The sequence below is a fragment of the Suncus etruscus genome, chromosome 6, assembly GCF_024139225.1.
Source record: "Suncus etruscus isolate mSunEtr1 chromosome 6, mSunEtr1.pri.cur, whole genome shotgun sequence".
NCBI classification, from domain to species: Eukaryota; Metazoa; Chordata; class Mammalia; order Eulipotyphla; family Soricidae; genus Suncus; species Suncus etruscus.
The window spans coordinates 49,745,172-49,768,834 of record NC_064853.1 but is presented as its reverse complement, the minus strand read 5'-3'; the positions used below and the strand labels follow the sequence as shown (position 1 = coordinate 49,768,834).

The following is a 23,663-nucleotide window of genomic DNA, read 5'->3' as shown; positions in this document are numbered from 1 at the left end:
AACCATGTGAATAGGCATTAGGAACAGAACCTGACAGAATCAAGCTCCAACACATGGAGCATACACACTAGCTCTATTATCTCCTCAGCCATTATAAGATATAAATACCAATTTTTAGGGGACTTGAGCAATAGAACAACAGAGTGCTTGCCTTGCATGTGGCTAACTTAGTTCGATATCTGGTACCCCATATGGTCGGAGGCCCACCGGCTGTGATTCCTGAGTGCAGATCTAGAAGTTAGTCCTGAGTACTGTTAGGTGTGGGGCTCCCCCCAAAAAAAAACAACAAAAAGTCTGCTTATTAGGGATCGAGAAATAATACAGCAAGTAAGGTGCTTGCCCCGAATGTGGCCGACCAGGATTTGGTTCCAGATACTCCAAATAGTCTCCTGAGTCTCACCAGGAGTGTTACCTGAGCACTACCAGGTGTGACTCTTTCTCCAAAAGAAAAATTTCTAAGAATTTTATGGTAGGGTGGAAGAGATGCTTCAAGAGCATTATACATTATGTTTTGCATAATGTATATTTGCATTCAAGTTCCTAAGCATTGTTAGGTATAGCCCCAAATCAAATCCCCCATCCTTCAAAAAAATGATTTCACAGCAGTTACTCTCAGAAGTAAGAACAACTCAATTTTTTCCTTTTATCATTCACAGATACTTGGCATGGGCTGGCAAGATTCTCTGACAATCAGGATGCAATGTATTCAGGGAGAAACCAGGGTGATATTCATGCCAAGCAGTCACAGTGACTTGGCTTTGAGTGTCAAACAGGTTGAACACCAGGATATGCATCAAAACAAGCTTAGAACCATAAACATACACACACACACACATCCAGTGTGATTTGGTATTGGGAAATGAGGTCAGAATGACATCTACTATTTCTCCATGGAGATCTATAGCCTTAATACTGGCTGAACAAACTTTCCCACAGTATCTCTGAGGTCTACTCTCAATTCCTTGGCTAGCCTCTCTCTCAAGACTGACAAAGGCAGATTGAAAAGTTACTTTGGTGCACAAATACCCTGCCTGGCAGGCTCTCTCTACTCATGTGAACTTCTCTTAGGTTCAACCTTTAAATCAATGCTCTGGAGCAATTCCTGTATTTCCTGTCTTTCATTCCATATTCCAGCATCTGACATGGTAAGGGCACTAGAAGCTATGGGTTTTCTTTTCCAAAAAACTCCAATCACCTCATTTAAATCAGTAAGTTTCAGGCTAGAGAAATAATACAGGGGGTAAGGCACTTACCTTGCAAGCAGCTGACCCTGGTTTGAAATCGAAGCTCCACATACATTTCCTGAACACCATGATGATGAGTCACTCCTGAGTACCTCCAGGTGTACCACCCATCCCCCAATAAAATAAACTGCTGAGTCTCTAGGATCAGAAGGTGGCTCAGTGACAGCGCACTTGCCTCACAATCCTGACACTAGAAAAACACCTTTGAATCAGATCAGACATTTCTCATCCTTCCTGGGAGGACCTAGGTTTGATCCCTGGAATCCCATATGGTCCCCAAGCCTGCCAGGAGTGATTTCTGAGCACAGAGCCAGGAGTAACTCCTGAGCACCACTGAGTGGGGCCCCAAAACAAAACAAAACAAAACAAAACAGTGGCCTAGCTCAATCCCTGGCACCAATGGTCCCCTGGGCTCTGCTGGGAGCAACCCCCAAGTACTGAGTCAGGAGTAGTCCCTGAACACCATAAGGTATGGTACAAAGAAATCTGAATCTATCAACTAATAAAACAACAGTTAAACTACTGAGTGTCTTGACTCATTTAGCAGTTTTTCTTCCACTGTTAGAAGTGAGGTCCATTTCTAGTTCCAGGTGTTCCAGGTGTCATACTGCAGCTCAAACCCAGGTCCTCACACTCTCAAGGCATTTACTCTATCCCTTGAAACATGTATGAATCACCAGATGGATGCACTTTATTTTATTGTGGAGGCACATCCAGTGGTGCTCAGGGTACCATGTGGAGTGCTGGGAATCAAACCTGGGTTGGGTACATGCAAGGCAAGCATCTTATCCACTATATCATCTCTTTGCCTGGAGATAATGCACTTTATTATTACTTTGGTTTTGTTTTTTAGACTATAACCCTGGGAGTGCTCAGGGGTTACTCCTGGCTTAGCACTCAGGAATTACCCCTGGGTGCATGGGGACCATATGGACCAGTCACATGCAAGGCACTGCAAGGCAAACAAACGCCCTGTACTATCACAGTGGCTCAGACAGATGCATTTTATTTTATTCTTATTTTAATTTTGAGGGTTTTTTTGGGGGTAGGGGCACACCCAGCAGCATTCAGGGCAGCACTCTGGCTTTGTGCTCAGAAATCACTTAGTAAAAAAAAAAAAAAAAAAAGAAATCGCTTTAAACCAGAAACCTCTTGGCAGGCTTGAGATATGGGATGCTGGGGACTGCACCCAGCATGCAAGGCAAACACCCTACCCTTTGTGCTATTGCTTCAACCCCCACAGAGATGCTTTTTAAAGAAGCTGGTCAATAGTGGTACTGATCATGCCTGACAGTCAGCCGTTAGGAAGTATGAAAGATGTCACAGCACATCAATCAAACTGCTGTCCCAGAGTCCTGGGCCCCAACAGAACAAAATATCACCTACCCAGAAGTCCCCAACTTTTCTTTGGATTCCACAAATTCTTGACCCATCTTCATTTTCTCCCACTCTTCTTTCCGTGTTTTGATTTTACGTGGGTTTACATTCCCTCGATTTGGATTATCTTTCTTTTCTTTCTAGAATAAAAGAAATAAAAAGTTCATTAAAATTCCATTCACCTTCATGGACACACAGCCAGGAAAGGATGTACCTAGGTAGTAACTATAGTAGTATAGTAACTATAGAATTTATAGAATTACTGAGTCTGAAGTGACGTAGTAGATATGGAACTCAAATTTTCTCCTGAACTCAAACACATTTACTCAGTCCCATACTCAAACACCTCTAGTGATGAGAATCCACCTGAACAATTCATTATGTCTTTGGGTGGTGCCAATTGTTAGAAAATAAGTAAATAGTTATTTACTTGCTCTACGTCAAAGGCCAGTCAACACAGATGAAAAGTAATGATAGCTATTGATATCTGGGACAGATACAAGAAATAGTTTTCAAAACATCTAAGGAAGAATCCTTCAGTCTGCTAGGCAACACTAGCTCCTGACACTCTCTGAGGCCTCCCAGCAGCCATGCTAATGGGACTGTGAGATTGCAGTTGGTATGTCCAATGCTATATCTAAGGAGAGGGGTACTTCCTAAAACTGGACATAGGTCTCCACTCCAACCCCACCCAGTCAGTAGTGAAGGTGTTAAATTGATTCTGTTGCAAATCAAACACTAGAGCCTTGTGCTGATCTCAGAGAAATGAGCTGCAAAACTGGCGGGGAAGGGACTAGCCTAGCTTGAATGTCCAGCAGAGTCAGGTGCAAATTGCAAGAGAAATAAATGGTGAATAGAAAAGTCAATTTCTAAAACTCAGCCTGAATACACTCAATTGTTAATAGCGCTGGGGGGGACAAACACATTTTTGGTGTGATTTATACTTTCATCTTGGTTGTACTTGGAGTGGACACATTTTTTTAAGAGTTTCACCTGGCATCCAAGCAAGCAGCCACTCAGAATGATTACTTCACATAAGACTGGCTTCCTTTTTATCCCCCCTCCACAATCGTGCCTACTGATGTGTAGAACAGAGGCCTCTTTCCCCTCACCCTGTGCTTTCTCTTCTCTTTCATGATATCCTTGGTGTCCTGCAGCATCTTCTCCTTCCAAAGATCAAAGAAGTACGAAGGGTCTGTGTAGAATTTGAGTGCCTCTTTCCCATCGTCCCTGGGATAGAAATGAAGACAAGTAGCTGTCAGAAGACAGATGAGCTCCCAACCAAATCCAATATTCCAAACACCTACCAGTTAGCAGTTTTACACCAAGGAATCAAGAAGCCATTCAAATCGATTGTATATTTCTTTTCCCACACTGGAATCCCAATGTACCTGTGTGGCACCTTTTCACTTACCTGGCTTTTAAAGAACTTTAGCCTGACTTTCAGGTCCTAGTAAAAATCTGCATGATCAGGGCATAAATGAGCCACAGCAGCAGGAAACCTGATTATTTCTAATGATCGGTTCGGCCATCGCTATCTCCCTGAGGATATCTGGATTTTGTGGCACATCAAAGAAAACTTTTGCCACTAGTTCTCTTACAGTCCTCTTCCTACTCTCTCCCCAAATCAGGAGCAGCTAGAAAGCACCTCCCCGAAACCTATGTAGATGTGAGCACTTACATATATTATATATATTATATATAGTCTTATGCATGCAGCTGCTATTCTGCAAATACCACAGTACTTCTTTCTTCTTGCTCCCTTCTAGATCAACATTGTCCCCAACCACAAGGGGGCCCCAGTGGGAAGTGGGCAATATGTTTTAAGATCACAAGATCTGAATACCAGGCCTCTTAAGTACAGGGGCATCTACTGAGAGTATCTACCAGACTCAACAATGGCTGGAATAGCGGTCTGGCTCCATCTCTCACCTTCCAAAAAAAAAAACAACATGTTTTTGTTTTTGTTGTTGTTTGGACCATACCTCACAATATTCAGAAGATCTTTGATATTGGGGATCAAAACTTTGGTCAGCCATCTGCAAAGTAAGCACCTAGCCCTGGATATTCAGTTGAATATTACTCCTGGTCTTTATTTCTGGTCTTCCATTCTGTCACATACAAAGCTTTTCGAGGGGCCAGAGCAACAGTACAAAAGAAAAGTGCTTTCTTTGCACATATCTGACCTGGGTTTGATCCCTTGCATCCCATGTGATACCTCAAGCTCTGCCAGAAGTAATTCCTGAATACAATGTAAGCACTGAGCACCACAAGGTGTGTGCCCAAACAAAAAAAGAAATATTTTCCAATTTAAGACTTATTCATTTTTCAAAAAAGTAAATGTTTTTTGTTTTTTGAGCCAGAGCAATAGCACAGCAGGTCATGCATTCGCACATGGCCAACCTCGGTTTGATCCTCAACATCCCATATGGTTCCCCAAGCCTGCCAGGAGTAATTTCTAAGTGCAGAGCTAAGAGTAACCCCTAAGCACCACTAGGTGTAGCCCAACACCCCACACACACATTTTATTTGTTTATTATTTTTGTGCCACACTTGGTGGTAGTCAGGGCTTACCCTTGGTTCTATGCTCAGGGATTACTCCTAGCAGGTCTCAGGGTACAATATGGGAACCAAGGGATCGTGATTAGGTCAGCTGCATACAAGGCAAATGCCCTATACTTATACTACTATTCTGGCCACTAAAATAAGTGGTTTTTTGGTTTTGTTTTGTTTTGGTTTGGTTTTTGGGTCACACCCGGCAGCGCTCAGGGGTCACTCCTGGCTCTACACTCAGAAATCACTCCTGGCAGGCTGAGGGAACCATAATAGATGCCAGGATTCAAACCACTGACCTGCATGCAAGGCAAACAAACACCTTACCTCCATGCTATCTCTCTGGCCCCAATAAGTGGTTTCTTGTTTTTTTGATGGATAAGTAGGGTCATATCCAGATACACTCAAGGTTTACTCTTGGCTACGTGCTCAGGGATACCTTCCGGTGGTATAGGAGGAGACCATATGCAATGGTAGAGTTGGTTCAGCAAGTTTTTTTTTGTTTGTTTGTTTTGTTTTTGTTTTGGGGCCACACCCGGCGGTGCTCAGGAGTTACTCCTGGCTGTCTGCTCAGAAATAGCTCCTGGCAGGCCCAGGGGACCATATGGGACATCAGGATTCGAACCAACCACCTTTGGTCCTGGATCGGCTGCTTGCAAGGCAAACACCGCTGTGCTATCTCTCCGGGCCCCCCCTAGCAAGTATCTTAACCTATACAATCCTGGTTCCTGATTTTGTGTGTGTGTGTGTGTGTGTGTGTGTGTGTGTGTGTGTGTGTGTGGTTTTTGGGTCACACCCGGCTTTGCTCAGGGGTTATTCCTGGCTCTGTGTGTGTGTGTGTGTGTGTGTGTGTGTGTGTGTGTGTGTGTGTGTGTGTGTGTGTGTGTGTGGTTTTTGGGTCACACCCGGCTTTGCTCAGGGGTTATTCCTGGCTCTGCACTCATAAATCATCCCTGGCAGGTATGGCGGACCATATGGGATGCCGGGATTCGAACCACTGTCCTTCTGCATGGAAGGCAAACACTCTGCCTCCATGATCTCCTTCTGGCCCCTGTTCCTAATTTTTTTCATTGAATCTTATTCTGAGTTAATATACCACTGCCAGTTTTTCTTTCTGGGGGTGGGGTGGGGTAGGGATGGGGGGTGGATTACACCCAGTAGCGCCCAGGGATTACTCTTGGCTCTGTGCTCAGAAATTGCTCCTGCCAGGCTTGGGGGACCATATGGAATGCAGGGGATCGAACTTGGGTCCATTCCAGGCCAGCTGTGTACAAGGCAAAATGTCCTACTGCTGTGCTATCACTTTGGCCCTACTTTTCTTTTCTTTCTTTTTTTTTTTTTTTTAAATGGGACACATCTGGCAGCGCTTAGAGGTTACTACTAGCTCTGTGCTCAGGAATCACTCCTGGCAGGCATAGGGGACCATACGGGATGCTGGGGATCAAACCCGAGTCAGCCGATGCAAAGCAAACGACCTATCAACTGTGCTATTGCTCCAGCCCCAACTGCCCATTTTTGTTAGACAAACTCCAGGTGAGTGAGATAAGATGTTCTGATATTGTATGTTTAAAAAGATAATGTAATTGGGGCCGGAGAGATAGCACATCAGTAGGACATTTGCCCTGCAAGCAGCCGATCCAGGATGGACAGTGGTTTGAATCCCAGTATCCCATATGGTTCCCCATGCCTGCCAGGAGCAATTTCTGAGCAGAACCAGGAATAACCCCTGAGCGCCACTGGGTGTGACCCCCAAAAATGATGTAACAGGAAAAAAACAACTTGTCCTAATATCATAATTTTATCCTATCCTACCAAATAAACATGGTGTCGCATGTCCCTTCCACAGTTATCAAGTGTGTAGTCCCTTCCTGTTCCCAATACAGCCCCTCTGCCCAAATCTAACTAGGTTAAACAATGGAGAACACAGAGTCACCTCCTCTGTCCTGCTATGCCAGAAAGCCCCAATGAAAGTCAAGGGGCAAACAGAATTTCACACCATAATAATATAGGATAGATGCTGTCTACTTTCTATTTGTGTGAGAAGCTACCATGCACCTATTCCAGGCTCCCTGAATCAGGCAGGTGTCCTTGAATTTCACACACACACATTTTCTTCTTTGCAGAATACCATGTCTATCTCACAGAAGACATCTGCCTCCATCTATCTGTAATTACTTTCTACCTGTTCTAAAGATATTTATGGATGCAAGCAGGGTATTTGCTTTCTGCCCCTCAGAGTGGCTTTTTTGCGGGATAATACTGCCAGACCACTAGAGGAGAAGGGCTTTAAGTTGTCCTTAATGGCTACCTTTCTTCTCAAGTCCAGCTGCAGCAGTTAGGTCCTTGTGGAGGGGAATGTGGAGGATGTTCAAAACAAAGTGAAAGACACTCATTTGGAAGAATGCCAATTACTCCTTAAGCCTTGGAAGGACCCTCAGGGCCCCTGAACAGCCAGTCCACAAGGCTGGCCCCACTCACACGCCCAAACATCTGGTAATCTAGTGGTTTCTGAATAAGTGGGAGCCTTGCTAGAATGTTGCCCCTGGGATGCATGCTGTAGGACTGCCTTGTAACAAAGTCCTTTTGGTTCTGTATTAACTAAATTCCTTGGATGGAATCCAAGGTGGACCTGGCTTATACCAAATTAAACTCTGCGCATGAATACGGTGCAAACTTTCAATATATATTATCCTCACTACAAATTTCAGAAGCTGAACAATAATAAATGACAACTGGTTAGATGGTAAACATTAGTTTCTGCTGCCATAAGCAGTCTGGGGCAGGTAGTAAGTAGTTTGACACAATCCTCTGAAAAAAACATCCCCTGACTCAGTCCTATGATATAAACAAGTTTAAATAAAAAGGCAATCTAGGATTTTTTAGCCACAGGTTGAAAGAGATGAGTGAGTTAGATTACCTGTAAGGGGTGAGATTGTTGAGAGGTGGAGGAGTATCACAGGTGTTGTATGTTTCTAAGACAGGTACTGGGAGAGAGTTTCTGTCAAAAAGCTTTTGGTCTTGAATAGTGGAGCTTCTGAAGGCCTTTCTGGTGTTGATTCCTTGTAGTGACACTGAGAGAAGATGGAAGGCATTAGAAAATGGACGACAGGCTATTTGAGCAAACACTGAGTCACACCAGTCGGAAAGGCCTCAGCTGCTGCATTTCTTGGCTGCGGCTGTCTGCAGCCAGGTTTTTTCCCTCCCCCTCTGGGGAAGCCCCACAAGGCTGTCAGCAGCCCAGCCATTTCACGACTGAACAAAATGAGGCAACACAAAGGTTTACTATGTGGCCAGATCTAGCAGGCCTCTCCTTAGGAGGAATGAATCTTCCAAGTACTTTTATGGTAGCAAATTACGATTGGAGAAGGGGGGAACTTGAGAAAGAGGGAATTGGGGGAATGGGAAAAAGGGAGTATGTGGGGGTGTGGCAGAGCTAAAAACGTTCCTTTACACCACCCAGGCTCATGTCATTTCAAACAGAACTCCAGAGGTCTCTGTGATTTCTCCTCTCACTTTTTTATAAATCAAGAAAAAAAATCCTAAGAAACTGCTCAGCAGAGCCTGCAAATGCTGAGCTCAGCTTCCTTACCTTCTTCTTCCTTGGGATCCAGCTGAGTGACTTTCACTTGTAGGCGGTCGACCCTCTCAGCAAGAGAGCTTACCCGAGAGGCAAAGGTATTTGCCTGAATAAAGAGCTCTCCAAAAATGTCCTCTGCATATTTACCTGAAAGAGAAAAGAAACCAAGTTACTAGTGCATACCAGTGGTCAGAAAAACTGGCTACTAACACCCCACTTCCCAAACACAACCAGCCACCCCTAAGAAATATGGTTTGGGCCGGGTAGGTGGCGCTGGAGGTAAGGTGTCTGCCTTGCAAGCGCTAGCCAAGGAAGGACCGCGGTTTGATCCCCCGGCATCCCATATGGTCCCTCCAAGCCAGGGGCGATTTCTGAGCACATAGCCAGGAGTAACCCCTGAGCGTCAAACGGGTGTGGCCCAAAAACCAAAAAAAAAAAAAAAAAAAAAAAGAAATATGGTTTGGCCGGGCGGTGGTGCAAGAGGTAAGGTGCCTGCCTTGCCTGCGCTAGCCTTGGAAGGACCGCGGTTCGATCCCCCGGCGTCCCATATGGTCCCCCAAGCCAGGAGCGACTTCTGAGCGCATAGCCAGGAGTAACCCCTGAGCGTCACTGGGTGTGGCCCCCCCCCCCCAAAAAAAAAAAAAGGTTTTGGGGTCGGGAAGGTGGCGCTAGAGGTAAGGTGTCTGCCTTACAAGCGCTAGCGTAGGACGGACCGCGGTTCGATCCCCCGGCGTCCCATATGGTCTCCCCAAGCCAGGGGCGATTTCTGAGCTCATAGCCAGGAGTAACCCCTGAGCGTCAAACGGGTGTGGCCCAAAAAAAAAACAAAAAAAACAAACAACAACAAAAAAAAAAGAAATATGGTTTGGCTTATATAAAGATACCTGTTCTTGGAAACAGACATATTCTCCATAGCTTGGGCAGTCTGCATATATTCTAAACTTAACAGAGGCTTCTTAGGAAACTCTAAGTAGTCATGGAATAGTCAGAACAGGCTTAATAAAACCAAAAGGTGTAGTGCAAGGTATTAATCCTGAGTAGGCAATATGTCTGCACATTTGCCAATAGTCCTTGCCCTTTTGCTGTTCTGTGCAAGTACATTGTAAATGATTCTGGAAAGCAGACTAGGAGTTAGAAGAACCTTGGAGATGGCCACAATTAACATGAAAAAGTAAGAAGTTACATCCTTAATGAAGTTCCAAAAATACACGAACCACTGTGATGTGGTAAGCTGTGGTACCTTCAAGGGGCCTTGAACTTAACAACTCATAGCAGAGACTTGCAACTTCTACTGACTGAAAAGATTATTCTGTATTTCCTATCTACAACTTTCAAAGTTTTCACTCTAGGTTGCAATCCTTCAAATCTGTATCTCAGGGAAAAAGTAAAAAGCTGAAACTTTCAAACTGTCCCTGAAAAACAGCATACCAGTGGTTTCAGTCCACAATCTTTTATTTTTTAGAAAAGGAAAAGAATTCCTACTTTCAACTCTGGAATGCAAGGAGAATCTGAAGCCAAAGAGACATAACAGCAATCTGACACTACCTCCATATTGTCATTCCAAGCCACAAAGCACATTCTTGTTTGAAAGAAAAGTGGTACACATGAATAAAGGTACTATCAGTTTCTAACTTGCAAGATGAAGGCAGCATAAGTGACTTGCCCACCCAAAAGACCATTTCTTTGAGAACCATTTTTAAAGCAGACCCTGATGTTTCTAAACTACACTTGTGCTTATTCCACACTTTGAGGGGAAAAAATAGTTCAAAAGGCTAAAGAGCACCTTCCCCGTGATCTGCAGTTCACCTTCCCAGTGTAACCTGACAAAGAAAGATAGGATCAAGCAACTGTTTATTTTGAAATGCCGGTAAACTTAATCAATGAGGAGTTTCTAATCAAGGAAGGAGCAAGTCTTAGCATACTGAATGGTTTTGTGATCTAAACAACCATGATCTCCTAGACTCAAAAGACTAATGAGAAGCATTTCTAGTGCAAGTTGAAAAACCTACTTTCTGGGGCCGGGCGGTGGCGCTGAAGGTAAGGTGCCTGCCTTGCCTGCGCTAGCCTTGGAAGGACCGAGGTTCGATCCCCCGGTGTCCCATATGGTCCCCCAAGCCAGGAGCAACTTCTGAGCACATAGCCAGGAGTAACCCCTGAGCGTTACCGGGTGTGGCCCAAAAACCAAAAAAAAGAAAAAAAAGAAAAACCTACTTTCTTTTTCTTTTTTCTTTTTTTTCAGTCCCTATTTTCCTATAAAACCACCTTGTATGGAGCCAGAGAGATAGTACAGTGGGTAAAGCACTTGCCTTGCACAGTCAACCTGGGTTTGATCCCTAGCATAGCATATAGCCCCTGAGTCCAGCCAGGAGTGGTCTATGAGCACAGAGCCAGAAGTAAATCCTTAACACAGTCATGTGCAGCCTAATCACCCAATCAAACATACAAACAAATGAAAAAGCACAGAGAACTAAAGTACTAGAGTCAGGGATGCAGTCCTGTGGTAGAGTGCCTGCCTTGCACAGTACAACCCGAGTTCTGTCTTCATCACGATATACAGTCCCCTGAACACTGCCTGAAGTGATCTTTGAGCACAGAGCCCGGGGTGAGTCCTAGTACCGCTAGGTATGGCTCCAGAACAAGAGAAAAAAATAATAAAATAAATTATACTTACCTCAAGAATTAAATGAGCTAAACGTGGTTGAAATGAGATTTTTTTTTCTTATACTTCCCAATTATATCAGTTTTAAGGGGAGTGCAAAGATTACATGGATTAAAGTGATGGCCTTGCATGCAGCCCACCTTGGTTTTTGCTTTGTTTGGTTTTGCCTTGTTTGGGTCGCATCCAGTGGTGCCCATGGTCACTCCTAGCTCTGGTCTTAGGAATTACTCCTGGAAGACTCAGGGGACCATATGGGATGCTGGATCAAACCTGAGTTGGCTGTATAAAAAGCAAATGCCCTACTTACTGTACTATTGCTTTGGCCCCCTACCCTAGTTTAAATTCCTGTTACCATATATGATGGTCCAGCACCTCCAGGGGTTACTCCTAAGCACAGAGCTAGGAACCTGAGCACTCACCAGGTAAAATAACAAAAACAGTGTTGGAATTATAGTACAAGCGGGTAGAGCACTTGTCTTGCATGCAGTCAAGCTGATGCAATCCCCAACATTGAATATGGTTCCCAGTTCATCAAAAGCAATTCCTAAATGCAGAGCCAGAAGTAACTCCTGATTATCATCAGGTGTGCTCCCCAAAATACACACACACACACACACACACACACACACACACACACACACACACACACACAGATGATTTTTTTATTTTTGTTTTTTTAAGCCACACTTGTGTTACTCCTGGTTCTTTTTCTCTTTTGTTTTTGGGTCACACCTGGTGACGCACAGGGGTTACTCCTGGCTATGCACTTAGAAATCACTCCTTGCTTGGGGGGATCATATGGGACACTGGGGGATCGAACCACGGTCTGTCCTAAGCTAATGCGTGCAAGGCAGATGCCTTACCGCTTGTACCACCGCTCCAGCCCCAGGTTTTGTGCTCAGAAATTATTCCTGGCAGGTTCAGGGGACTAAATGAGATAGAACCCAGGGATAGAACCTGGGTCATCAGCATGCAAGGCAAAAGCCCTCTCAGCTTTTGTTATCACTCCAACTCCAGACACCTTTAAAAAAAGAAAGAAAGAAACAGGCCAGAGGAGTGGGGCAAGTGGTAGGGCGGTTGTCTTGCACTCGCTAACCTAAGATGGATCGCAATTCGATCCCCCAGCGTCCCATATGGTCCCCCAAGCCAGGAGTGATTTCTGAGTGCATAGCCAGGAGTTAACCCTGAGCATCACAGGGTGTGGCCCAAAAAGCAAAACAAACAAACAAATACCTTTTAAGAAGCAAATATCTAAATATACTGATAAATTATAAGCTTAGAGAAAATTTGAAATACAATTCCAGTCAGTGATATTATAGTTACATATTAAAAATGACTCTAACTTCTGGGGGCTGAAGGGACAGCACAGTGGGTAAGGCATTTGTTTTGCACATAGCTAACCTAGGATCGATTCCCTAGCACCTATATGAGCAGCCAGCAATGACCCCTAAATACAGAACAAGGAATAAACCACCTGAACACTGCCAGAAGTGGCCTGAAAAAAAATTATTCCAACCTCTAAAAATAGAAGTGTGATGCTTATATAGGAGAAAAGTCTAAGTGTCTTGCTTAGAGTTAAATTTACTTGTTCAGATTATCAAAACTGACCCACTATCCCATTAGAAGATTAATAACAGGTAAGCCACATTCACAACATTCTAGAAAGTCAGACATTTTTCCTTAAAAGAATTCTTCAAAATGTTTTATATATAAAACAGGTAAAGAATGGATTTTTTAAAATGTTCTTACTGAAATCTGACTGGAAGTCTGAATTCCCCAGTGACATGGCCCTATAGTACTTCACTGAAAACCTAATATTACAGCATGATTTTCTAATGACCCAAGTGGATGGAGGAAGGAGGCCCATTCTCCTGGGTGGAGAAGCAACTGATTCCAGTGTTGGCTAGTGACTACAACTATAATACCTATGATATGGCAACCTAACATATGAACTGCCAATCTCATTGCTCTCAGGAAAAATTAACCTGGATATATGTTTCTGGAGCAATCCAAGGCTGTATAACTTTTTGTCTGGGGCTCTGATCTCTTCTATAATCAGAATTTCCCTACCAAATAGAAACCTTTCATGATATAAGAAAGGTCAACATCATGTGTTAAAAGCACATTTTCCTACCCCTCTCTGCTAGATCCTCGTCATCTTGAGTCCAGTTTAAATGTTCTCTTGTTGTTGTTGTTGTTTGTTTTTTGTTTTGGGGCTACTCCCAGTGATACTTAGTGGTTATTCCTGACTCTGTACTCAGAAGTTACTCCTGACCCAGGTTGGCCATGTATAAGGCAAAAGCCCTACCTACTGTAGGATCTCATTGGCTCCTTAAATGATTTTCTATAAAGTCTTCTTTGACTCTGTCTCTCCCAGCTATGCTTCCTCCACTCTCCACAAAAAAAGCACTCCTTACTTCTTGCATTTTCTACGCAGCATTAGCATAAAGTGGTGGTAAAAATACAAATTTATAAAAAAAAAATCACTCAACAAACATTCAGTGAGCATCTACTGGGTCTTGGTACTATGTAAGGCACTAGGGTTTAATGGATAACAGCACTTAATAATTGCCATCTATTAAAAAAGAAGAAAATAATTTTCAATATAATAATAGAATAGCTATAGGAGGTCAAAGAAGAGCACTCAACCTGATGGAAGAGACCCTTGAACTGGGCCTTGAAGATAGGGATGTCAGGGATCCTGAGGCAGAAAGAACAAAGGCTGAGAAAATGTTCTGAAAATAAAACAAATCAACAACAAAAAATTGGTCTGTCTCAGAAGTACAAATGATTGATATAATTCTTTTTTTTTTTTTTTGGTTTTTGGTTTTTGGGCCACACTCAGTGACACTCAGGGGTTACTTCTGGCTATGCGCTCACAAATCATTCCTGGCTCTGGGACCATATGGGATGCCAGGGGATTGAACTGAAGTCCGTCCTAAATTAGTGCGTGCAAGGCAGATGCCTTACTGCTTACGCCACAGCTCCGGCCCCAGGAATAATTCTTTTTTTTTTTTTTTTTTTTTTTGGTTTTTGGGCCATACCCGGCGGTGCTCAGGGGTTACTCCTGGCTGTCTGCTCAGAAATAGCTCCTGGCAGGCACGGGGGACCATATGGGACACCGGGATTCGAACCAACCACCTTTGGTCCTGGATCGGCTGCTTGCAAGGCAAACGCCGCTTGCTATCTCTCCGGGCCCAGGAATAATTCTTGACTATGTTAAATTTAGGATGATGGGCTGCTGGAGATCATATCTGGGCCTCCTACATGCAAATCATACACTTAGGTCTTTGAACTATCTTTCCAACCAGCCCTCCTTTTTTACCATTCTAAAGAATCTTGTGGGCTGGAGTGCATGCTTTACATGCAAGGGACCCAAGTTCAATCCCCAACACTGCATGGTCCCCTGAGTACTGTGCTGGGAATGACTTCGAATATTGCCATCTGTTGCCTCCCAATTTAAAATTAATAAAATTAGGCTAATAGTGGTTTGGGTCACATTTAGTGGTGACCAGAGGGCTACTCTTGGCTCTGTGTTTGGGAGTCACTCCCAGCAGTGCCCAAAGGACTAAACTTGGTTTTACCTTCATGCAAAGTATGCACTCAGTAGTTTGAGATATCTCTCCAGTCCTAACTAAATTTTTAAAAAGTAAGAGAAATTTGGGGACAGAACAGTAGTATAACAGGTAGGGAGTTTGCCTTGCATGTGGCTGACCCGGGTTCAATTTCCAGCACTCCATATGGTCCTTGAGCCAGAGTAGGAGTTATCCCTGAGTGCAAAGCCAGGAATAAGCCCTGAGCCCTAGGTGTGGACCAAAAACAAAAAACAAAACAACAACAAAAAAAGTTAATAGAGGGGCCGGGCGGTGGCGCTAGAGGTAAGGTGCCTGCCTTGCCTGCGCTAGCCTTGGACGGACCACAGTTCGATCCCCCGGCGTCCCATATGGTCCCCCAAGCCAGGAGCAACTTCTGAGTGCATAGCCAGGAGTAACCCCTGAGCGTTACCGGGTGTGGCCCAAAAACCAAAAAAAAAAAAAAAAAAAAAAGTTAATAGAATCTTTTTCTCTTTTTTTTTTTTTTTTGGTCACACCCAGCAGTGCTCAGGGGTTACTCCTGACTGTGCTCAGAAATTGCTCCTGGGGCCGGAGAGATAGCATGGAGGTAAGGCGTTTGCCTTTCATGCAAGAGGTCATCGGTTCGAATCCTGGCATCCCATATGGTCCCCTGTGCCTGCCAGGGGTAATTTCTGAGCATAGAGCCAGGAGTAACCCTTGAGCACTGCTGGGTGTGACCCAAAAACCAAAAAAAATAAAATAAAATAAAATAAATTGCTCCTGGCAGGCGGGGGCGGGGGGGGGGGAGTGAAGCATGTGGCATGCCAGGGATCAAACCCGGGACCATCCTGGCCATGTGTAAGGCAAATGCCCTACCACTGTGCTATCACTCCAGCCCCAATAAGAAATAGAATCTTGTAAAATAGAGATGGATATAGAAAGTGAGGCTAAAGAGCAATGGTCTTTTTTTTTTTTTTTTTTTTTTTGGGGTGGTTTTTGGGTCACACCCGGCAGTGCTCAGGGGTTATTCCTGGCTCCAGGCTCAGAAATTGCTCCTGGCAGGCACAGGGGACCATATGGGACGCCGGGATTCAAACCGATGACCTCCTGCATGAAAGGCAAACACCTTACCTCCATGCTATCTCTCCGGCCCAAGAGCAATGGTCTTAAAACAACTTTTGAGGAGCAAGAATGATAGCAGAGTAAGGTAGGTAAGGTGTCTTGTCTTGCACATAGCTGGCCTGGGTTTGAGCACTACATATGATCCCCCAAAGAACCTCAAGAGTGTTCCTTGAGTACAGAGCAAGAAGTTAAACTCCGAAGAACAGTTGGTTGTGGTCTATAACCACCAGCCTCAAAAAAAAAAAGTCTGAATGCCTGACTAAAGAACTTAAAAAACTCCATACTGAGGGACAAAGGAGCTAAGTTTGTTGAGTTTTTGTTTTTTTTTTTTTGGGGGGGGGGGAGTCACACCTGGTGACACTCAGAGGTTACTCCTGGCTATGTGCTCAGAAATTGCCCCTGGCTTAGGGGACCATATGGGGACGCCAGGGTATCAAACCACGGTATGTCCTAGGTTAGCACGTGGAAGGCAGATGCCCTACCCCTTGTGGCACGGCTCCAGCCCAGTTTTTGTTTTGTTTTTTTAATGGTTTTGAGCCATATCTGGAGGTGTTCAGGAGTTATTCTTGGTTCTGCACTCAGGAATCACTCCTGAATGTTTGGGATATTATATGGGATGCCAGGAATCGAACATGGGTCAGTGTGTGCATGGGAAGCACCTTACTGTATCTCCAGCTCCAAGACTTTTTGTTTTGGTTTTTGGTTTTCTGAAACACATCTGGCAATGCTCAGGGTTACTCCATATTTTGCGCTCAGGTATTACTCCTAGTGAGAATTGGGGCCAAATGGGATGATAGTGGTGAAGAGAGAACTCAGGTCAGCAGCATGCAAAACAAATGCCTTACCTGTTGTACTATGTCCCCAGTCCCAGATTCGTATTCTTACTTTAAAAAACATGTTTAAAATTACAAAAACACAAAACAGCTTTTAAAAATTCAAACATCTCAGAATTATGTAAGTAAAAAAGTGAAATGTTCATTTTGGACAGACTACTCTGGCAGGAATATAGGTTTAAAACTAATGGGACCAGAGTGGTGGGTGCAGTGGTAGTGCAGCGGTAGGGTGTTTGCCTTGCAAATAGCTGACCTAGGATGAACCATGGTTTGATTCCCCCAATCCCCTGTGTCCTATATAGTCCCCCAAGCCAGGAGCAATTTCTGAGCCCATAGCCAGGAGTAACCCTTGAGTGTCACCAAAAACCAAAAAAAAAAAAAAAATCTAAAAGAATATGCAAGGAGGGGCCAGAGAGATAGCATAGAGGTACGGTGTTTGACTTGCATGCAGAAAGACGGTGGTTCGAATCCCAGCATCACATATGGTCCCCCAAGCAGGCACGGGGGACCATATGGGATACCAGAATTTGAACCAACGTCAGTCCTGGGTCAGCAGCTTGCAAGGCAAAAACGTCCTACCGCTGTGCTATCTCTCCAGCCTGCCAGGAGCAATTTCTGAGCATAGAGCCATGAATAACCCCTGAGCACTGCTGGGTGTGACCCAAAAAAACAAAACAAAAAAAAGAATATGTAAGGTTTTTAGGTTCTGAACCCTGAAATTCAACCCTCACCCTAAACATAGCCCTAATAAAATTATTACCAAAAAATAAATTAAAAAGATACTTAGGTTTATAGACTTAATAGATTGAACAAAGAAAGGAAAACCAGAGACAAGCTAGGGAAATAGTTTAGGTACTTGTCAACAAAGATCTGAACCAGGACAGTGGTGGCAGAGACACCAGGAACAGAAATGAGAAATTCTTTTTTTTTTTTTTTTTTTTTTGTGGTTTTTGGGTCACACCCGGCAGTGCTCAGGGGTTACTCCTGGCTCCATGCTCAGAAATTGCTCCTGGCAGGCACAGGGGACCATATGGGATGCTGGGATTCGAACCGATGACCTCTTGCATGAAAGGCAAACGCTTTACCTCCATGCTATCTCTCCAGCCCCAGAAATGAGAAATTCTTAGGAAATCTGGATTTAAATATTGACTTTGCCTCTCACTGGCTATCTTTGTAGGTAACTTACCTTACTATTATGAGCCTTCATTTCTTCATCTCACCATTAGAAATACTACTACTTATTTTGGGGCCGGAGAGATAGCACAGTGACAAGGAGTTTACCTTGCACGTGGCTGACCCAGGACAGACCCAGGTTCAATTCCCAGTATCCCATATAGTCCCCCAAGCCTGTCAGGAGTGACTTCTGGGGCCCTGAGAGATAGCACAGTGGTGTTTGGCTTGCAAGCAGCTGATCCAGAACCTAAGGTGGTTGGTTCGAATCCCGGTGTCCCATATGGTCCCCCGTGCCTGCCAGGAGCTATTTCTGAGCAAACAGCCAGGAGTAACCCCTGAGCACCGCCGAGTGTGACCCAAAAACTAAAAAAAAAAAAAAAAAAAAAAAGGAGTGACTTCTGAGCACCCCTGAGCACTGATAGGTGTGGCCCCAAGACAAACAAAAAGAATACTCCCAGGGCCAGAGCAGTGGTACAAGCGATAGGGCATTTGCTTTGCATGTGCTAATGTAGGACGGACCACGGTTGGATCCCCCAGCGTCCCATATGGTCTCTCAAGCAGGAGCAATTTCTGAGTGCATAGTCAGGAGTAACCCCTGAATGTCACTGGGTGTGGCCAAAAAACAAAACAAATAAACAAACAAATAGAAATGAATACTATCACTATCCTTACAAAGTTACTGAGAGGATTAAATGAGAATCTATATTAAGATCCAGTAAATTACTTTGTTGGCTTGGAAGCCATACCTGAGAAGTGCTGGGGTTTAAGGAGGCAGTTTAGGAGTCCCTCTTGGCAGTGCTCAGGGAAACTATATGATGTCAGGAATTGAACCTGATCCAAAGAAAAGGCATCATCTTTCCAGGTACAAAATCCTATTTTAAAAAATGCCAAAGGTGGGGCCAAAGAGATAGTACAGTGGTAAGGAAGGCATTTGCCTTAGACGCAGGACTGTGGTTCGAATCCCGGCATCCCATATGGTCCCATGAGCCTGCCAGGAGCCATTTCTGAGCATGAAGCCAGGAGTAACCCCTGAGCACTGCAGGGTGTGACCCAAAAACCAAAAAAAAAAAAAAAAAAGTCAGAGATGAAGCTGGATCAACAGGGGCCAAAGCAATAGCACAGTGGGTAGGGAGTTTGCCTTGTATGCAGTAGTCAACCTAGGTTTGATCCCTGGCATCCCATATAGTCCCCCCAAGCCTATCAGGAGTGATTTCTAAGTGCAGACAGAACCAAGAGTAATCCCTGAGCACTGCCAGGTATGGACACACACAGCGAGAGGGCCAGAGAGATAGTTCAAGGGATGGTTGCTATGCAAAGAGGAAGGCCCAACTTTAATCCTTAGCACTGCATGCCCCCCTCTCAAGCATTATGAAGAGTCAATCCTAAGAGAGTATAGAAGATAGGCTACTTTTCTTGCATGTAATTGATCCTGCTTTGGTCCCTGGCACTACATATGGTCCCTTAAATCCCATGAGGAGTGACTCCTGGGGCACAGAGCCAGGACTAAGTCCTAGAACTTGCCACTGTGGTCCAGAAACAAAAAGTGACCCTCCATCCTCTCAGCACCAAGCTAAGGGTAAGTAACCTCTGAGCACTGCTGGGGTGTGTCTCAATTAAAAGAACAAATTAGGGCCCGGAGAGATAGCACAGCGGTGTTTGCCTTGCAAGCAGCCAATCCAGGACCAAAGGTGGTTGTTTCGAATCCCGGTGTCCCAGATGGTCCCCGTGCCTGCCAGGAGCTATTTCTGAGCAGACAGCCAGGAGTAACCCCTGAGCACCGCCGGTTGTGGCCCAAAAAAACCAAAAAAACAAACAAACAAAAAAAAAAAAACAAATTATGTGAAGGGTGAGGGAAATAGCTCAAAGGGCTAGAATGCAAGCTTTGCAGGCTAGAGCCCCAGATCATTCACCAGCACTACATGGTACCCCAACATTGGCAGAGCATTTATGCACCATGCAAGAAGCAGCACTCCTCTTGCCTCCCCACTCCCACCATTGCTGGAATAAGAACCAAAACTGAAGCAAGAAAAAAAAAAAGAAAGAAAAAGGAGGGGCCGGACAGATAGCACAGCGATAGTGTTTCCCTTGCACGCAGCTGATCCAGAACATTCAGTGGTTCAAATCCTGGCATCCCATATGGAGCGATTTCTGAGCGCAGAGCCAGGAGTAACCCCTGAGCGCTGCTGAGTATAACCCCCCCCCCCCAAAAAAAGAAAAATAACAAAAAGGAAAATAGGCACAGCCAGGTGCGGGAACTCCCCCCCCCCCCCGAAAAAAGAATTATTTATTTCTTAATCTTATGGTAGATTATGAGCTCCTGGAAGGCAGAGACCATCTCTTATTATCATTATATCCCTGCAGCATTTGGCACATAAACTACATTTCAATACATGTTTATTTGATGAATAAAGACTCCACAATGTGAGGAAATCTTGTTTCCGTAGGCATAAGCTGACCTCGGCCTGCAGATCAGCTTCCTGAAGATAGGAGTGGCCTGAACACAAGTGGGGGAGTGAGCAATGGCATCCATCAACACTACCCTGGAAAAACACCTGAGAGAGAGCATAACTCCTGCTGAGTGAGAATAAGAAGCATCATTAGCTAGATGTCCTTTGTCCTACAGAGAAGGAACCAGTGTGTGATTGACTTCCACCTATTTGGCCTTCTCAGGGTGAGAGAAGCAGAAATGATGCTTTTAAGAAACAGTGAGGCTCTCTGCAGCCTTCATGTGCTACCTTGTCAGTTGTGCTGCTGTCAATGTTCCTTTGTGTAAGACAGGCACTGGCAGGGTTTCATTTCTTCCTGACACCCCATCCAGGATTCTCTAAGCCCTGGATCAAGTGAGATGGCCTCTGAGCTAGGTAAAGGCTTAGGAATCTCAGACCCCATACATCATCTGGTCACAGAGCTCTGTTTCCTCAGGCCCCAATTTTAAAGGCAGAGCCTATTACTATCTGGGGGAATGCAGGCTTTCTTGATATTCCACTGCTTTCACTAAGGGCAGTGATGCGATAGGAGGGGTAAATGTCTGAAATAATTCACACCAAGATGCCTTTGCTAAGGAACATCACTAAAATGGCATTTTGACGGAGGTTCTTAAAGGAGCTTGAGTGGCACTAGACAAATACAAAGCCTATCCAAGCACCTGCCTTTCTTATACTTTGGCTACAAGCAAACAAAGTCAGCTAGATTCAAAATGAAATCCACATGCGTGTACCCCACCCAAGGCAGCTCTCATTCATTTTTGTCAATTAAACACACACACACACACACACACACACACACACACACACACACACAGAGCAAACCCCCACACACACCCCCACAATATTACAGTTGAGCTGGCTTCCCTCAGCTCCTAAACAGACTGGGCTGACCCCCTTCTTCCTCCTAAAGAAGAATGGCTCCAGCTACATTGTGTCACTGTGTGTTCACACAGCTTGCAAAACTCTTAATACCCCAGAGACTGCAGAAGTAATTTGTACCCTGAACTTGGACCTGGGGGCTTGCAGCACAATTAAATGTGTACCAGGGTAGACAAGTCAGCCAGAATCTGAGTGCATGTTTGCTTTACTTCTCTTTGGAAAGAAAAGGTGTGTGTGGGGTGGAGGGGGTGGGGGTGTCGGAGAGATAAAGACTATTGGCACATTTGAGGCTTCAACAAAGTCAGGCTACATCGAACAGCTAGTGCAATTACAGGCACATTCCCCAACCCAAGATACTGCTCTGTGAACCTCCCACTTTACACACAGAGAATTCTGCTCTGTCATTCCATCTGCAGTTTGTGCTGCAGCCCTTCCTGCCACCCTTCCCACAGATTTCTTTTGAAGCAGGTGGAGGGGGAAGGGGAGGGAACCTGGAAGGTTCTGGTAGATAAAGAAAGGGCTGAGAAGAATCTATATGAAAAAGGAGCCTCTCTTTGGGGAGAGGGGTGTTTTTCGCATTACCTAGGGAAGGCAGATGGGGGAGAAATAGGAACACGGTGGAGAAGGAAACTAAATAAAGAGCACCAACGACCCCTGAGGGCAAAGCACAGGCTCTCTGCGGCACTCACTCAGGCTGCCCAGCTGTCGGATGACATTTGCCAGGGTGATGTTGGTCACGCATTCCAGATCGCTTGGAACTCTAGGCAACGTCTGACGGCACAGGTGCCTTGGCTCGATGTTCCTCGTTACTAACGGCATGGTGGACCTGCTTCAGGCAATGTTCTGAATGATGAAAAACAACCTAAAAGAGAAATAACAGGAAAGTATTACTCAACCACAAATTCCAGGCACACTAGGGCTGTGCGAATCTTTTTTTCTTTTGTCTTGCTCTCATCTGAAACAGCTTTTAAAAATCTTCCCTCTTCTTTTTTTTTAAGTCCCCCCTACCTCCATTTTAAGGTTTGCTATTAGGTTTGATGATAAATTTAGAAATTTGGAAGGGCTGACTGCATATTGATATAACTAAGCAGCCTAAAAAACTGGGGGGGGGGGGGAAACAAAAAAAAAAAACCTTCAAATATAACAACCATCCTGTAAGCTACAAGTCTCCAGAGGCATGGGGGCATTATTAAAAACTGCCCATTCAGTTGCCTCGATGGTTCAGATCAATCCTTGCTTTGTGTATACCAGGAAGTATTGGGTTCCAGATAATCAATTTTAAGGATCAAAAAAGACCAGTCTGTCATCTGATCATCACCACAACAAAATTAAGTTGCCAATCGTGATTCCATTAATCTCTATCAAGACGTAACTTTTCTAGTTTTTCCCTGGCTGTCAATGTACAACTAATTCTAACTGCCATTATCTATTAACACAGCTAAAGTTTACTTTGTAAATTGACAGAATGAAAGATTACCAAGAAAAAAAAACTTACATATTAATATGGTAAACAAAATGCAGAGAAAACTGTGAACTAAGATTCCCTGGCCCAATCTCCTCCATCCAATAGCTTCCTTTCTCTCTCCCAATCAGGTTCAACACACCTGGGCCAAAAGGCTCTTGAGACAGCAGGAAGTGTCTGGAGCAGATCCGGAAACCTTCCAGTTGCTGTTTCTCATCCTGTCAGCTGAGTGAACCCCTTTCCCTAGGAAATCCCCCAGCACTTCAGATTCACGCTGAGCTATTGTTTTAAAACTAAATGACCAAATTCCTAGCTTCACAAGGATAGGAGTTTTCAGTCTCAACTGAATGGTTAAGACTACATACAGCCAAGGCTCACTATGCTGGTCCTGCTTCTGTATCTTGTGACACTAAAGAACTCTAAGCCAGCCAAATGCTTTTTGTGGTAGGGGAAAATGGCAAATTTGTTTTGCAGGAACATCCCCGGCTGAAAGGTAATATAGCCAAGTCCCCAATATTGCGAATTTCTCTTAAATAAAGCAAAACTGAGGCATACTTACAGTATATCTTAAAACACCAGCTCATCACCAAAAAAGTTGATTGTGAATACAAAATTTTTAAATCAAATTAAACATCACAAATCCAAAATTGAACCAACATATTGTCTGACCAAAAGAAAAAAGAGACCTTCAGACTCAAAGGGGGAATAGAACCCTTTGGAACAGACTGCTCCTTGTTATGGACA

The 23,663-nt window shown here is 44.4% G+C and overlaps 1 protein-coding gene across 1 annotated transcript in view; it reads right to left on the bottom strand.

Annotated features, from left to right (window-relative positions):
* WASF2 (WASP family member 2) overlaps positions 1-23,663 on the bottom strand; it is a 103,272-nt gene that overhangs the window by 16,753 nt on the left and 62,856 nt on the right. The window contains exons 2-6 of the mRNA XM_049774805.1: positions 22,147-22,319; positions 8,764-8,898; positions 8,092-8,245; positions 3,734-3,851; positions 2,631-2,761 (exon numbers count right to left, since the gene is read on the bottom strand). Of these exons, the coding sequence (XP_049630762.1) occupies positions 2,631-2,761; positions 3,734-3,851; positions 8,092-8,245; positions 8,764-8,898; positions 22,147-22,276 (668 nt within the window). The 5' untranslated portion in view covers positions 22,277-22,319. The remainder of the gene's footprint in view (positions 1-2,630; positions 2,762-3,733; positions 3,852-8,091; positions 8,246-8,763; positions 8,899-22,146; positions 22,320-23,663) is intronic.